This window comes from Vicia villosa, unplaced genomic scaffold (genome assembly GCF_029867415.1).
Source record: "Vicia villosa cultivar HV-30 ecotype Madison, WI unplaced genomic scaffold, Vvil1.0 ctg.000843F_1_1, whole genome shotgun sequence".
Classification (NCBI taxonomy): Eukaryota; Viridiplantae; Streptophyta; class Magnoliopsida; order Fabales; family Fabaceae; genus Vicia; species Vicia villosa.
In genome coordinates this window covers 240,973-254,838 of record NW_026705373.1, presented here as the reverse complement: position 1 = coordinate 254,838, position 13,866 = coordinate 240,973, and the positions used below count along the sequence as shown (strand labels likewise).

General features: G+C 36.7%; 3 protein-coding genes across 3 annotated transcripts; 2 read left to right on the top strand and 1 right to left on the bottom strand.

Annotated features, from left to right (window-relative positions):
* The first annotated feature begins 586 nt into the window (after positions 1 to 586).
* Positions 587 to 7,249, top strand: LOC131631553 (serine/threonine-protein kinase RUNKEL-like). The gene is made up of 10 exons (XM_058902350.1): positions 587 to 795; positions 896 to 985; positions 1,118 to 1,170; positions 1,343 to 1,418; positions 1,509 to 1,570; positions 1,657 to 1,735; positions 1,850 to 1,909; positions 2,049 to 3,698; positions 3,889 to 4,758; positions 5,879 to 7,249. Exons 1-10 carry the CDS (start codon positions 748 to 750, stop codon positions 6,992 to 6,994), a joined length of 4,104 nt encoding a protein of 1,367 aa, XP_058758333.1. The 5' UTR covers positions 587 to 747; the 3' UTR covers positions 6,995 to 7,249.
* A 544-nt stretch (positions 7,250 to 7,793) lies between these two features.
* Positions 7,794 to 8,382, top strand: LOC131631551 (classical arabinogalactan protein 25-like). The gene has a single exon (XM_058902347.1). The coding sequence runs from the start codon at positions 7,859 to 7,861 to the stop codon at positions 8,273 to 8,275; it is 417 nt and encodes a 138-aa protein (XP_058758330.1). The 5' UTR covers positions 7,794 to 7,858; the 3' UTR covers positions 8,276 to 8,382.
* Positions 8,383 to 9,427: 1,045 nt separating this feature from the next.
* On the bottom strand, positions 9,428 to 11,667 carry LOC131631552 (acyl carrier protein 1, chloroplastic-like). Its single transcript, XM_058902348.1, has 4 exons — positions 11,492 to 11,667; positions 11,296 to 11,409; positions 10,962 to 11,084; positions 9,428 to 9,790 (listed from the first exon to the last, which is right to left on the bottom strand). Exons 1-4 carry the CDS (start codon positions 11,540 to 11,542, stop codon positions 9,665 to 9,667), a joined length of 414 nt encoding a protein of 137 aa, XP_058758331.1. The 5' UTR covers positions 11,543 to 11,667; the 3' UTR covers positions 9,428 to 9,664.
* Between the last annotated feature and the right edge of the window lie 2,199 nt (positions 11,668 to 13,866).

Below are 13,866 nucleotides of genomic sequence, written 5' to 3'. Positions count from 1 at the left end.
ATATACCTTGCTTATAAAAAAAAAGTTTTATATAAGTAGCTTAATGTTTAATGGTCTAGGGTTTGAACCCTCTGGGGAACATTTTTTGAAAGTTTTGGTAAGCTTTGACTTTTATCATTTATCACTCAAATAAATAAATAATAATTAATCTATATAAAAATTTAAAAAAATAAAAAATGAAAAGCCATTTTTGAAAGATTTGGTATGTTTTTGCTTTTATCATTTAACGCCCAAATAATTAAATAATAATAATTAATCTACGTGAAATTTAAAAAATAATAATAGTAATTATAATAAGTCTGTCATGTAAGTAACGTTACGTTAGCACATCAACTTTTTTATAGTAAAAAATTATTTATAATAAAAAATTGTCGTCAGGACTAAAAATAAACGAAATTCAACCTAAAAAAACTTGAACAAAATAATAATTTAAGGATCAAAATTAAAAAGTCGTCAACTTACTTAACCAAAATACTATTTAAGTTTTTTTTTTTGAATTACGACTGCAATACAAAAGGTCAATAAGATAATAGCATCCTTCCAATTTCAAATATAATAAATAGTCCAAAACAAAATTTAAAACAAGTCTCCCTGTCCCCATTTCATTTAAACGAAGCAAGAAAACAATACCCACTCATTTCAAATTTTCAAAATACCCCGCCCGTTAGAACACTCTCTGTTCATCCACACACACATCACCACCATCCCAAATCCCCAAAGCAAAACCCTAGAAATTCCACATTCAGCATGAACCAGTATCACATCTACGAAGCCATTGGCCGTGGCAGATACTCCGTAACTCAACCTACCTCTTTCTCCTTTCATTTCCATCTTCAATTTTCGCACTTCCATCTCTCCATCGATCTTACTTTTTTTTGTGTGTGTGATTTCGCAGACCGTGTATAAAGGTAGAAAGAAGAAGACGATCGAGTATTTCGCAATCAAAAGCGTTGATAAATCTCAGAAAAACAAGGTTCTTCAAGAAGTGAGTTATGAAATTATTCTTGTTAATTAATTATTTATTAACAATTTTCCACTGTTTTCTACCAGATCTTGAGCTGTATTGTGTTGATGTGCGAAAACTAACGTAATTAAGTTTTTTGTTACTCTTCTGCAGGTTAGGATTCTTCACACTTTGGATCACCAAAATGTGCTCAAGTTTTATTCATGGTGAGGACTGTTAAATTCTATTCAACTTGTTTGATGTGAATGTGATGAATAAAATAATTCGTACTTACTAAAATAAGGAGAATTTGAAAGCGAGGAATTCTTACTATTAATAGTGCTTAGATTACTTTGTTCGAACTCGGTTCTTAAGTTTTGTATATTTATGCTTTTTTAGGTATGAAACTTCTGCTCACTTATGGTTGGTCTTGGAGTATTGTGTGGGTGGGGATCTACTTTCGATCTTACGGCAGGTATTTAGTATTTCATTGCATGTGTTTTGGAATGGGAGATTGTACTTGTTGTTATACTCGTTTTAGTGCTTATTAGAAGATGAATTTCAGGATATTCAGCTTCCAGAGGAATCTGTTAATGAGCTTGCTTGTGACCTCGTTAGAGCTCTGCAGTATGTCAATTTCCCTTTGTTTTCCCTTAGTTTAGTTGTACTGTATTACTCTTGTTATGCATTGAACTTGGATACTCCTTTTTCAGGTATTTACATTCAAATGGAATAATTTATTGTGATTTGAAACCATCAAATATTCTACTAGATGAAAATGGTCGTACAAAGGTGTCAATTTATTCACTCTCTTTCATTGTTGATTGGATTGATTTAGTTAATTTCCCTTTTGTTAATATGAGTTGAAGTGTGTACTTATTACTTTATATTACTTTATTGATGCAGCTCTGTGATTTCGGATTGGCCAGAAAGTTAAAAGAGATATCGAAAGTTCCTTCTTCATCGGTATGCTTTACTAACTCTTGCAATTTTGGACATCAATATTCATGTATTTATAGACCTCTACTCAACTATGGCTGTCACTTTTCTACTGAAACCAAATAATATGTTAATACATACTATGTCTCTTTACTTCTTTCTGCAGTTGCCTCAAGCAAAACGTGGAACACCCTCTTACATGGCTCCGGAGCTTTTTGAAGATGGCGGAGTTCATTCTTATGCTTCTGATTTCTGGGCTCTAGGCTGTGTGCTATATGAGTGTTATACTGGGAAGCCTCCTTTTGTGGGTAGAGAATTCACGCACCTTGTAAAATCCATCATTTCAGACCCGACTCCACCTCTCCCTGGAAATCCAAGTCGACCTTTTGTCAATTTAATTAATTCTCTGTTGGTCAAAGATCCAGCCGAAAGAATACAGTGGCCTGAGCTTTGTGGTCATGCCTTTTGGAAAACCAAATTCTCTCTAGTGTCTCTTCCTTCTCAACCTGCATTTGATGATATGATAGAGCTTCATGCTAAACCATGCTTATCAGAACGTAATGGAGATAAGTCTTCTCATAACAGAACCCCTCCCAAATATCGTGAAAAAGACACGAAAGGAGTGCTAAAAAAGGACGAAAATTCTGGTTTAGGATCAAGGGGCATTGAGACACCAACAAGGGCAACACCAAATAGTCACAGAACTCAGACAAAGGGATCTGGTCGAGCAGTTGAGGTCAAGCAGAAAGATTCCAATATTAAAAAAGGTTTGAATCTTTTGAGACTTTCAAGAATAGCAAAATCAAATTTACAAAAAGAAAATGAGAAAGAAAACTATCGTCGCCCCTTGCCCAATGGCTCTGAGAAGGATGCAGACGTTAAGATTGAGAACACTGACATGGAACTTGATTTTAATGAGAATAGTGAAGAGGATACACTTGAAGAAACTGATGGTTCTGAGCACACACCTGTGCCCAATGAGAAAATGGAGAATAGTTTTCAGAATCAGGGAAAAGCAGAGGACACTGAAAATGTTATTCACCGGTTGGACACCTTATCTGTGACTACTCCTGCCTCAGACGATTCAAGGTCATTCGATCACGAGTCAACTCCTGACCGTTCTGACATATCTGCTATTTCTCCAAGTGTAAGCCCTCTAGTGAAAAAACATAGGCCAAAAGAAGATTTAGGTTCTGGCCTTGACTCAGATTCTTCAAGATCATCAAACGACAATTCCCAGGTTATTTGGCATCCATCTGATCTCTCAGTCAGACCTGTAATGCCCAGCAGAAAAGTTGACAAAGGCTCGGAAGCCATCCCTTCACTTCCTTTTGAGGCGTTGCAAGCACCTGATTTTATCAAAATGCCTAAAGAGCAATTGGAGGCAGTGCATAACCGAATTATAGCCATCTTGAATGGGAATACTAGCATTGGAGAAAAACAAAATGTGGTTAGGTACCTCGAGATGTTGAGCAGTAATGCTGATGCAGCCAATATCTTGACCAATGGGCCAATAATGCTCATTCTCATAAAATTGCTACGTCAATCTAAGGCATCAGCTTTACGTGTTCAACTTGCTTCACTGATTGGTCTGTTGATCAGACACTCTACCTTTGTTGATGACAGTTTGGCTAATTCTGGAATTCTAGGTTCACTGACGGATGGCCTTAGGGACAGACAGGAAAAAGTAAGAAGGTTTTCTATGGCTGCTTTGGGTGAGTTGCTATTTTATATATCTACCCAAAGTGCTGACTCTAAAGATAACACTCCGCTTGAATCTCCATCAAAGGACAATAGGACCGCACATGGCTGGCAGGTTAGCTTCTAAGCTTGTTGCATGTAAAGTTTATTGTCCATCTGCCTATGCCATTTGAAGCTTGAGTTCTGTAGTGATTTGGCGTGTTTGTGTGCGCGCGCGTGTGTTTACTTCCACCTATTTTTATTTTCTTTGTGAGCATTCAAAGTTCATATTTTTCTAGAGTTATCTTATTTTCTTCTGGCTGCAGGTTCCAAATTCATTAATTTCCCTTGTGACAGCGATATTGAGAAAAGGTGAGGATGATATAACTCAGTTGTATGCATTGAGAACAGTTGAGAATATTTGCAGCCAAGGAGGGGTCTGGGTGGGACGTTTCACCAGTCAAGATGTAATTAATAATCTCTGCTATATCTATAGAGCGGCAGGGAAACAGGAAAGCATGAGGCTTACTGCAGGATCATGTTTAGTACGCTTAGTTCGCTTTAATCCTTCTAGCATTCAGTCTGTTATAGAGAAACTCTCATTCAAGGATCTAGCTTCTGCTCTTGTCAAAGGCAGTCCGCGAGAGCAGCAAATTAGCTTAAATCTTCTTAACTTAGCAATGCTTGGAAGTCATATGCTCACAAATGTTGGAAGATACCTTATACAACTTTCAGAGGATAAAAATCTGATCCCAAGTCTTTTGTCCCTTGTTGAGCAGGGTAGTGAAGTTTTAAAAGGAAAGGCACTTGTTTTTGTGGCTCTCCTCTGCAAGCACGGTAGAAGGTGGCTTCCACAGTTCTTTTGCAGCCATAAGTTACTCTCAGTGGTGGATAGGCTGGGAAAAGAGAAGGATGCCTTTGTGCGGCAGTGTTTAGTTGCATTTCTGCATATTGTGGCATCTACTATTCCAGGTTTACTGGATATAATAACAGGGGATATCCAGCAAATGATGGGAGGAAGGCGCCATGGACATATCTCTTCCCTTACCGGCAGATCTGCTCCAAAAGCCAATATTAATTTGTTTCCTGTTGTCCTTCATCTTCTTGAAAGTTCAGCTTTTAAGCATAAAGTGGCGACACTTCCAGTACTACGGCAGTTGGCGAATCTCATTAAACTCGCAGAGGCACCGTTTCAGGTCAGTGACTCAGCCGTTAGATCTTGTTTACTTTTAATCCCATGCTTTCCTGAAATCATGAGTTCAGTCAGAGCTAAGCTGCAAAGTTTCATTAGATATTAAGTGTGCTAAGATATAGTCGATAGATAGTCTACTAATGAAATAAAAGGTGTATTTTAGAATCTAAGGGTTGACCTCAAATCTCACCAAAAAAGAGTGTTGATCTCAAAGTAAGTATTTGATATAATTAATCAGTGAGATGAACTTACTTCGAGAGTAACTTTTGTTAAGTTACCGGGCTTAATAACTTTTTTGTAAACATTAAAGTTCATCAATCCAACTGTTGAATATGGTAATATTATCTTAAAGATCATGCACTCCAAATTTTAAATTAATCGAATGCTCATGGCTATGTAATCTTATCACCACCTTTTGTATTTTAAAAAATAAACTGTATGTTAAGTTAGAATTATTTGATGAAGGATCAAATCATTTTTAAACTTCATAAAAAGTTGTAGACTTAATCTACTCAATAGAAATTATTAGTTTGGCAGTAAAAATGCTGAAATTTTATGTCTACAAAGTATTATTAAATTTATCTATGAAAATAGTTTTTCTACTTATAATAAATTATAAGATTTGTTAATTTTTGGAGAAATTGCACCTACTCTGCATGAAATATACTTAAGTGACATACACCCTCTTTATCCTGTAGATGATATATACCCATCAATTACACCCACCTCTCTATTTTCTTAAAATAACAATAGGCCTAAAAGACTAGTGTAATTTTCCCAATCAATAAGGGTGGTGGTGTTTAATTTGAAAAACCGGAGCATGTTTCTCATTTGAGCATACCTCAAGAGTTGTGCACGTTATACGTTAGTATTTTAAAAGAAAATAGCTCAATCAAAACAGAAAGTGTTCTAATATCTAATACACTGCCTGCTAAATTTATACATATTGTTTTACAATTTATCTCTCTTAAATAGCTGTTTTGACAATTATTTTACCAATGCTATCATTGATTAGGTCATAGTGTTAGTTAGATGGCAGCTGCGACTTTCAGTAGAACAAGTTATACTTTTAATTGACAATTGATATCTGATGTTGCTGTCTTTGTTTATTGTTTGGCTTTCAGGGAAGAGATGACTTCCAAATAACCCTTCTCCGAATTTTAGAGTCTCTCACGGAGGAATCTTCTGTGATCCTTGGCAATCCTGACATTTTCATTCGTGAAATCCTCCCTAGTTTGACAGTTCTCTACAAGGGTAACAAGGACGGTGATGCCAGATTTTTGTGCCTTAAAATCTTTTTTGATGTGATGATTATTCTCTTGAGTGAACCAATTGAAGAAGAGCAAAGACTGAACGATCTGAAGTTCGTATCGAATACACATTTTCTTCCTCTCTACCCAACCTTGATCGAAGATGAAGATCCGATTCCTATCTTTGCACAGAAGCTTCTTGTCATGTTATTAGAGTTCAGTTTTATTTCAATTCCAGACATTTTACACCTGAAGACAATATCACAATGTTTTGAGTTCTTGCTTGGTGATCTGTCAAATGCAAATGTGAATAATGTTAAGCTGTGTCTTGCTCTGGCTTCTGCTCCTGAAATGGAGTCAAAGTTACTCTCCCAATTGAAAGTTGTTAGGAGGATTGGTAATTTTCTTGAGTTTGTATGTGCAAAGGGTATGGAAGATTTACTGGAACCAACTCTTGGGCTGTGTAGGGCCTTTTTAGCACGTTCAGTCAGCTGTACAAAAGGCTTCAGAAACACAACAGAACCAACTCTCTTAGGCGACTGTCCTCCTGAGGTGAGTGGAGCAGTTGACCCCCAGCAATGCATAAGAGATATAACAGACTTTGGAAACAATGTTGGTGTCTTCCTAGAGTTGAGCGCATCTAGGGAAACCAGTATTGCCGATATAGCTTCTGAGTGTGTGATTTTACTGCTCAAGGCCGCTCCTAGAGAAGCCACAACCGGTCTACTAACCAATCTCCCCAAGGTCACTGTGATCCTAGAATCCTGGAGTAAAGGCATCCCTCATTTAACGGTTCAGAGAATGCTTCATGCGTTAGGTTATGCTTGCAAGCAGTACTTATTGCACGCAATGATATTATCAATATCAATACCAGAGATTTCAAGAATTGAAGGAATAGTTTCTGAACTCAAGAGTTCAAGTGTCCCTGCTTTAGCCAAAACTGCTGGATTGGCTGCCTTGGAGTTGCAGCGGCTACCTCGCTGCATTTGAATTTGAATAATGATTGGTATCATATTATGTCATGTTACAATTCTCATGTTCATTTTCGCCAATATGATTGTCCTGTTCTAGTTGGCGAAATTTGTAACTTCTCCATTTTACTCGCGTACCTTTATTTTTCAGGTATTAGTAAATTCCCGATAAAGGTAGCATTTTGGTGAATTCCACTCCGGCTTCACTCTGTACTTCTATTTGAATTATGTGTACTCTGTATCTTCATGAAATGAAAAATTACTTTCGGTAATTTAAAAAAGAAGAAACGTAGGGCACATGTTAAAAACAAGATGTTATGAGCTCAAATGGAAATTTGGAACAATAGCATGTTCATTTGATAGGGTACCAATATGCACACATGGCCAGAACAACAAATATTTGTCAGCTATAAGAAATCAATGCCATTCAAATCAAAATGATAAGGGGACACACATACCCCTTTCTTAAAAGATAAATATGTGTTGCAAGACTAAAGTCAGTGTACCCTTTTGTTCTATAATTAACATTGTTAACATTAGGGTAACCCTAATTTATGTCTTAATGACACATGTTAATAAATAAATCAAAAAAACAAAGCTGTATGGCACCAAATATCACGGGTAGAAAATGATTCTTTCTCACCAAACGTCACATGGAAACCTTTTCCATTCTTTGTCTGTTCCTCAAAGAAAAAAACACAACTTTTCCTTATGATGATCCAATGGATTCAACCCAAGTGGGGCCCCTACATGACCCCACACAAGTCTTAAGGTAGAAGAGGGTTGTGAAAGTGATAGGAGCCTGCAAAGCTTCACAGTGTTTGCCAATATAAAGGGTTATTGCCATCATTTTTTTTCCCACTAAAAGCCTTCACCCTTAGAAATGGCATCATTCAGTTTTTATCTAGTATTAATGATCATCATGGTTTTCATGCCTTCACCTCTCCTTTCCTCCTATTCACAATCACAACCTCTTCCTGAACTTCCCACACTTCCCACACTCTCCTCAGATCCTTCTCCATCTTCACTCTTACCTTCCCAAGCTTTGTCACCCGACATTGTTCCACTTTTGCCTTCTTCTGGTGGTGCTTTACCAACTCCTACAGGCTCTGACATTCCCACCATTCCTTCCAATCCAAGTCCTCCAAACCCAGATGACATCATTGCTCCAGGACCCTTTTCTGCATTTGCACCATATGGATCAATACAGGCTGCTTCCAATGCTCATAGAAGTGTAGTTTTTGACAGAGCCATTACTGTTTTTGCATGTTTAGCAGCAGCATATCTTTCTTTGCAGTAAATGATTTGTGATGTGCCATATTCCACTTTCTTGTTTGTTAATTTTTCATTCTTAGTACCTTGTAGTATATGATGATTATTATAATGAAATTCAGTTTCTTTCTCAAATGCAATTTTTGTTATGAGTTATGATTTCTACTGTTGATTTTTCATTTGTAATTATTGAGGTTAGTTTTCTTTTGTTTTCCCTTTATGTTAAAGTGTTCATCTTTTCTTTCTAATGAGAGGCCCATAATTGAACTTTTTAAAGTGCCTTTTTGCAATTCCAGCATCACTATGCTCATTAAAAGCTGAAAGCCACATTGAGTGCATGTTTAGATTTCAACAAAATTACGACTTAATGGTATCACTGTGATTATGTCAAACTCGCCGAAATTCTAAAGATGCATTCAGATTGAAATGAAAGAGTTGCTACCAGGTCTGTCAGATTTGTATGCCATGAACTGAGTTGAGATGGGGTGCCAGTGTCACATGGTTGAAGCAAAAGCAAGTGCTCATATTTTTCATATTGAGGCTGAAGTGCACGTGATAGACACCTAATAATCATCAGGAATAATTTCCAATTATCGACCACATGATGCCCAATCAAGTGAGAAATTTCAATAGTAATATTAGTAATGTTTAGGTAATCATGTTTTGTCTTGTTTTGCTGTCTGTTTGTCTCATTCTTTGTATATCATAATCACATTATTGGCATCAACAGTATTTGCATAAGAAAATTAACTTAGTTTAGGCATGAAAAAGTAGTATGAAGATATGTATAATATGAATTTGTGATGCACAAAGTGAACTTCTTTTATGTCAGAAAGAATTTACAGTTTCAACTAACAAATTTTCATTCCAAATATAAGCTTAAAAGATCACAAGGCTCTGAATTGAATTGTAACTTTTATCATAATTGTATTGTAATATTGGCTAATACAGCATATAGAATTTAATCGAAGTTTTTCTATTTTCGACGGACTTCCCATCTTGAGCTGATATAATTTTGTTTAATCTTTCTTGTAAGAGCTCAGGTCAAAAGATTAACACTGAGAAGACATTTTTTCTGCATTATCATTAATTGGTACCAAAAATATGAAGTAAAACAGAACAAGAAATATCTTTATTAATAGAAACAAGGGCGTTGAACTTTGAAGTAGTGAACACATGATTATCTCAAAATAGCAAATACTTGTGACTTATAAGAGCAAATTCTGTTTAACATGTAAAGAAAGAGACATAAGTTCTACAAAATTAAGATTAAAACTAACATTATTGTAATCCTAATATGGCCCAGAAAAGATCTAGCAGTTACATGAAGTTTAATTAAACCGACACACCAAATATCATATAGCAACAAAAAAAAGACACTTCAAAATGGACATGTTAAGTCCTCCTCTTTGCTGGTTTAAGCCTTGGTCTCAAGAAGCTTGTCGATCATGTCAGCAGCTTCTTGGACAGTGGTGATGCTCTGAGCACTTTCTTCTTCCACGCTAATGCCAAATTCTTCCTCGAGTCCCATCACAATTTCAACCTGTACAAAATTTGAAATGCCAGTCTAAATAATCGAGCAAAATACCATAGAATGTAAACCAGAAGGGGAAAAAAAGACATTGTGTTCTGATATGCATCAAATATCCGCAATTAGCATGTCATTTCAGCATATATCTCAAGTGGTATGGGTTGTGTGAGCTGTGAAGTAAGGGTAATGGAGACAATAATGGTGAAGTAACTAGACTCAATTGACAACCAATGGCATTTTACCAGACACAAATTTGTAGACTTTAGAGTAGAAATCAGTGTTGTCAGATAGTGGCTATGGCGGCACTATAGCACTATAGTGTACTAGTTTACAAATTACTAATGTTCTGCGATATGCTATTTAGTACATAGAGTGGTTAAATAATGGCTATATCGGTGCTATAGCACCTCAGAGTAGAAGAATTTGAATGAACCCTTAATTTTCAAGATATGCAATTGGCAACATTGGTGGGAACTATATAAAGCATGCTAGCATGCATGTTGAATAATAAACAGTGTAGTTTTTTTGGGTCTTATAGCCTAATGTCTGGAATTTCACCCCTTAAAGGTGAATAAGTGGGATGTCGCGGGTTCGAATCTACGCCCTGCAAACGGATGTCCCTGCTCAGCTACCAACTAAGTTGTCTTATCATGTTTATTGCAGTACAGTATGCAGCAAGGACTCAGGAAAACTTGTTTTTATACTAATGCATCAACACTCACTATAGCAGGAAGAAAACAACAACAACAACAAAATCACTGACATCAAGACATGGGTATGTGTGAGTCCGTCCCACAATAAATAGATAAAGTATTCAGCGTGGTACTCGAGGCAGTTGGATCACGGAAAGGACAACCTATAGGCTAGTTTAAGGTGCTCCCCTAAATACTACTGATACTCGAGTGAAGCCGTCAAAAAGGAAAGGGCTGCCATCGGGTCAGTGTTTATTGAGTGAAAGCCGTCGTGAACGCCAACTCTTAAAGAGTATGGCAATGTTAGAAGCCTCACATTGAGCAAATAAAAGTGTTCAATGTGAGACTCCAATCGGTATGCACAGTTCAAATATCAAGTAGCTAGAAGATACAACAATCAACTAAATCAGGTACTTTGAAAGGATCTCAAAGTTCAGATTGCAAATTAGCAATTTTCCAACACAAGAATTCGTAGATAAACATAACCATACCGTGTCAAGAGAATCAGCTCCAAGAGCAGCAAATTTAGACTCTCCGGTAACATCTGTACCGTCAGCCAGAGCCAATTGCTTCTTGACAATGTCACACACCTTCTGCACAGTCTCTGGTTTAGCCTGCACAAAATCAAACTCCTTTCTTGTTATATGATCTTAAATATCACAGATGTTCAGGATCACCACTTCCTTAGAACATCCTAGTATCAAAGACACTAAACTTTTACTAAATTAACCTTGAAAACAAACATACACTAAAATACACAGAATAATAACAACCTAGACAATCCAAAAGAGAAAAATACAAGTTTATGATGGCTTAAAATCATACCGCACATGTAACTTGAAATCTAAGCCCTCTTGGTTGAAAGGTAATGGATGGAAACCTTGCACCCTTAATTGAGAATGAAACTGAATTTGGACCAGAGATCCTGGTACAAGAAACCTGTATTGATTCAACCGATCTATTAAACAACGTTGAATAAATTGGTGTGTGAGAACATTAAGAAAATGAAAAAAGTGCATACCATGGATTTGTTGGAGAGGAGGGACATGGAGGTTCCGGTGATGGATGCCATTGGAGAGAGAGAGAGATCTGAGATCTAAAGATGGACGGAGGGTACAAAGTGTTGAAAATGAAATGAAACAAAAATGAGTCGAAAAATAGTGAGGAGTGTATTTATAAGTAGAGAGTGTTATTGGTTTGGTTGGGTTTTGTTGTTGAGGTTTTTATGTTTGTTCAACTTCGCTTCGATACTTTCGAGGCCGGCACGTGTGAGAGTTAGTATTGTTGGGTTTAGTTGTCAGATTGGACAGTGAAAACTTTATTTTGAGGTAGGTTTTGTTAATTAATGTGTTGAAATATGATTTTTCAATTTCAAAATAGTTGATTAAATTTGTGAAGAAAATAGATTTTAGTAACTTGATTAAATAGAATTAAAACACTCATCCTCTTCTTGATTTAGGGGATGTGGCGGTTATTACACTCATCCTAAAGACACAATTTCAGAGGGGATGAACAACAACACCAATCGACAATTTCTCTTTCATCATCGAAAGAATATGTTTGCTAAACACATTATTGAGTACTAGATCTGAAAGTCTATATAGAAACCACCAAAGTTAGACAATTATGATGAGATCGAGGACCTAAAAGAATGAATGTAACGCGTGGAAATAATCATCGATTATCATCGTGCCAGAAGGGCGGTGAAGTGCAACTTATTTGTATTGACTTTCAGAGGATTTGTCACGTCGTGGTTCAATATCTTAGAAGGGAATTTCATTAACTTTTGGAGAAATTTGTGCAATGAGTTCACAATGCAATTCAAAATACAAAAGGTGTCATCCTAAAATGATTTTCGTTCTTATGGGATCCACCGGAAAACAAAGGAAACATTACGAAAATACATTGGTCGGTTAACTAAGGTAGTCGTGGAAGTAGGGGTAACTAACGATGGTCTGAATTGTTGAATATTTGTGAAAGGGCTAAGGATGAACGGTATGTTCTACGAAAATTTAGGACTAAAAGGCGTGGGGAGTGAGTGATTTCCTCACCCAAGCCCAAACTTACTTTAACTACATAGATAGAGATGTGGAAAAGAATAAAGGCTCGTAGAACCCAGGGAATGGGAGACACTAGGCGCAAAGAGGACAAAGATAGAGACGTAAATAGAGGGATACGCGTTATATTTTTACCCTACTTTGCTAAACACTTCGAGGGACAAGATTTTGCATGAATGCTGAAACACATAATTTAAAGAGGTTGGGGTGAAGTACCCCCACCTAGTGAAAGAATGTGCTTGAAAGGACAAGTCAAAGTTGTTCAACTTCTGTAAAAGTCACAAGCATAACACTGATGTATGAGTTCACTTAAAAGACACAATTAAGAAACTTATTATCAAAAAGTTGTGACGCCTTCGAAAGACGTTGCCTGGACTCGGGCCACCTCAAAGCTTTTTAAGCCTCGTTGGAGGAATTCTCGAGCAAACAAGTACATATAAAGGGTTACATCAACTTGAAGACCGCGTTCAATATGGAAGAAAGCACAAGGATGTTCAAGGTAAGATATCTCATCATATACGCCCATTCTTCATATAACAATCATATAAAAACATGATTTTAGCCTCTTAGGAACTGCCTTGTCCACACTATACTTGTGCATGAATTACCCACTGCCAATGGACGTGTCAAAGTTATCTAGGGTGATCATGAGACTGTTGGGAGATGTTATCATGATAGTTTAAAGCTAAAGAATGTGACAATGTTTTTGGCCCATGCCCAGCGCCCAGATGCCAAAGAAATGAATGTTGTGGACCTGAAATCCAGAAGTAGTGCCCCGAGAGAATGAGATGATGCCTCTAAAATATTAGAAGTTAGTCACTCTATTTTAGATAAGCATGGAAGTGTCAAGTGAAAAGGACATGGCGAGTTCGTTAACTTTTTTATGCATAATGTCGTGTTTTTTTAATTTAGGTTATCAATTAGATTAATTACACCGAGGTATCACCTCTGTTGATTGTATAAATTGTTCCAAAGACAACTTTTGTTTAATAAGGTAAGACTTTTTTCCTCTGTGAGTGCGTAGATTTTTAATGAGGCGCCCCATGTTTCTTTATAAATTTTGATACACTTCTACTGTTATTTTGCATGAGTTGATGGCTAGAGTTTGGAATCTTAACAAAGTCGGCCAAAAGACAATGAATTATAATGGATCCTCATGGAGGAATCCTTGTCGCCCTAGTGGCAATGACATATTCTGGATCCTCATTAAGGAATCTTTGTTGCCTAAGTAGAAATGACTTATGGTGGATCCTCATGGTGGAATCCTTGCCGCCCATTAGGCAATGATTATGTTGAATCAACATGAGAGAATCTTTTTCACCCTAATGGTAATAAATCA

Bases quoted from the DNA above. Each gene is read 5' to 3' on its own strand.
- LOC131631553 (XM_058902350.1), top strand. From the start codon at position 748: ATGAACCAGTATCACATCTACGAAGCCATTGGCCGTGGCAGATACTCC. The intron at 1,571-1,656 runs GTATGTCAATTT...CTCCTTTTTCAG, and splicing joins GACCTCGTTAGAGCTCTGCA to GTATTTACATTCAAATGGAA. The intron at 3,699-3,888 runs GTTAGCTTCTAA...TTCTGGCTGCAG, and splicing joins GGACCGCACATGGCTGGCAG to GTTCCAAATTCATTAATTTC.
- LOC131631551 (XM_058902347.1), top strand. From the start codon at position 7,859: ATGGCATCATTCAGTTTTTATCTAGTATTAATGATCATCATGGTTTTC.
- LOC131631552 (XM_058902348.1), bottom strand. From the start codon at position 11,542: ATGGCATCCATCACCGGAACCTCCATGTCCCTCCTCTCCAACAAATCC. The intron at 11,410-11,491 runs GTATGCACTTTT...GAATCAATACAG, and splicing joins TCCTCTCCAACAAATCCATG to GTTTCTTGTACCAGGATCTC. The intron at 9,791-10,961 runs GTATGGTTATGT...AATTTTGTACAG, and splicing joins GAGCTGATTCTCTTGACACG to GTTGAAATTGTGATGGGACT.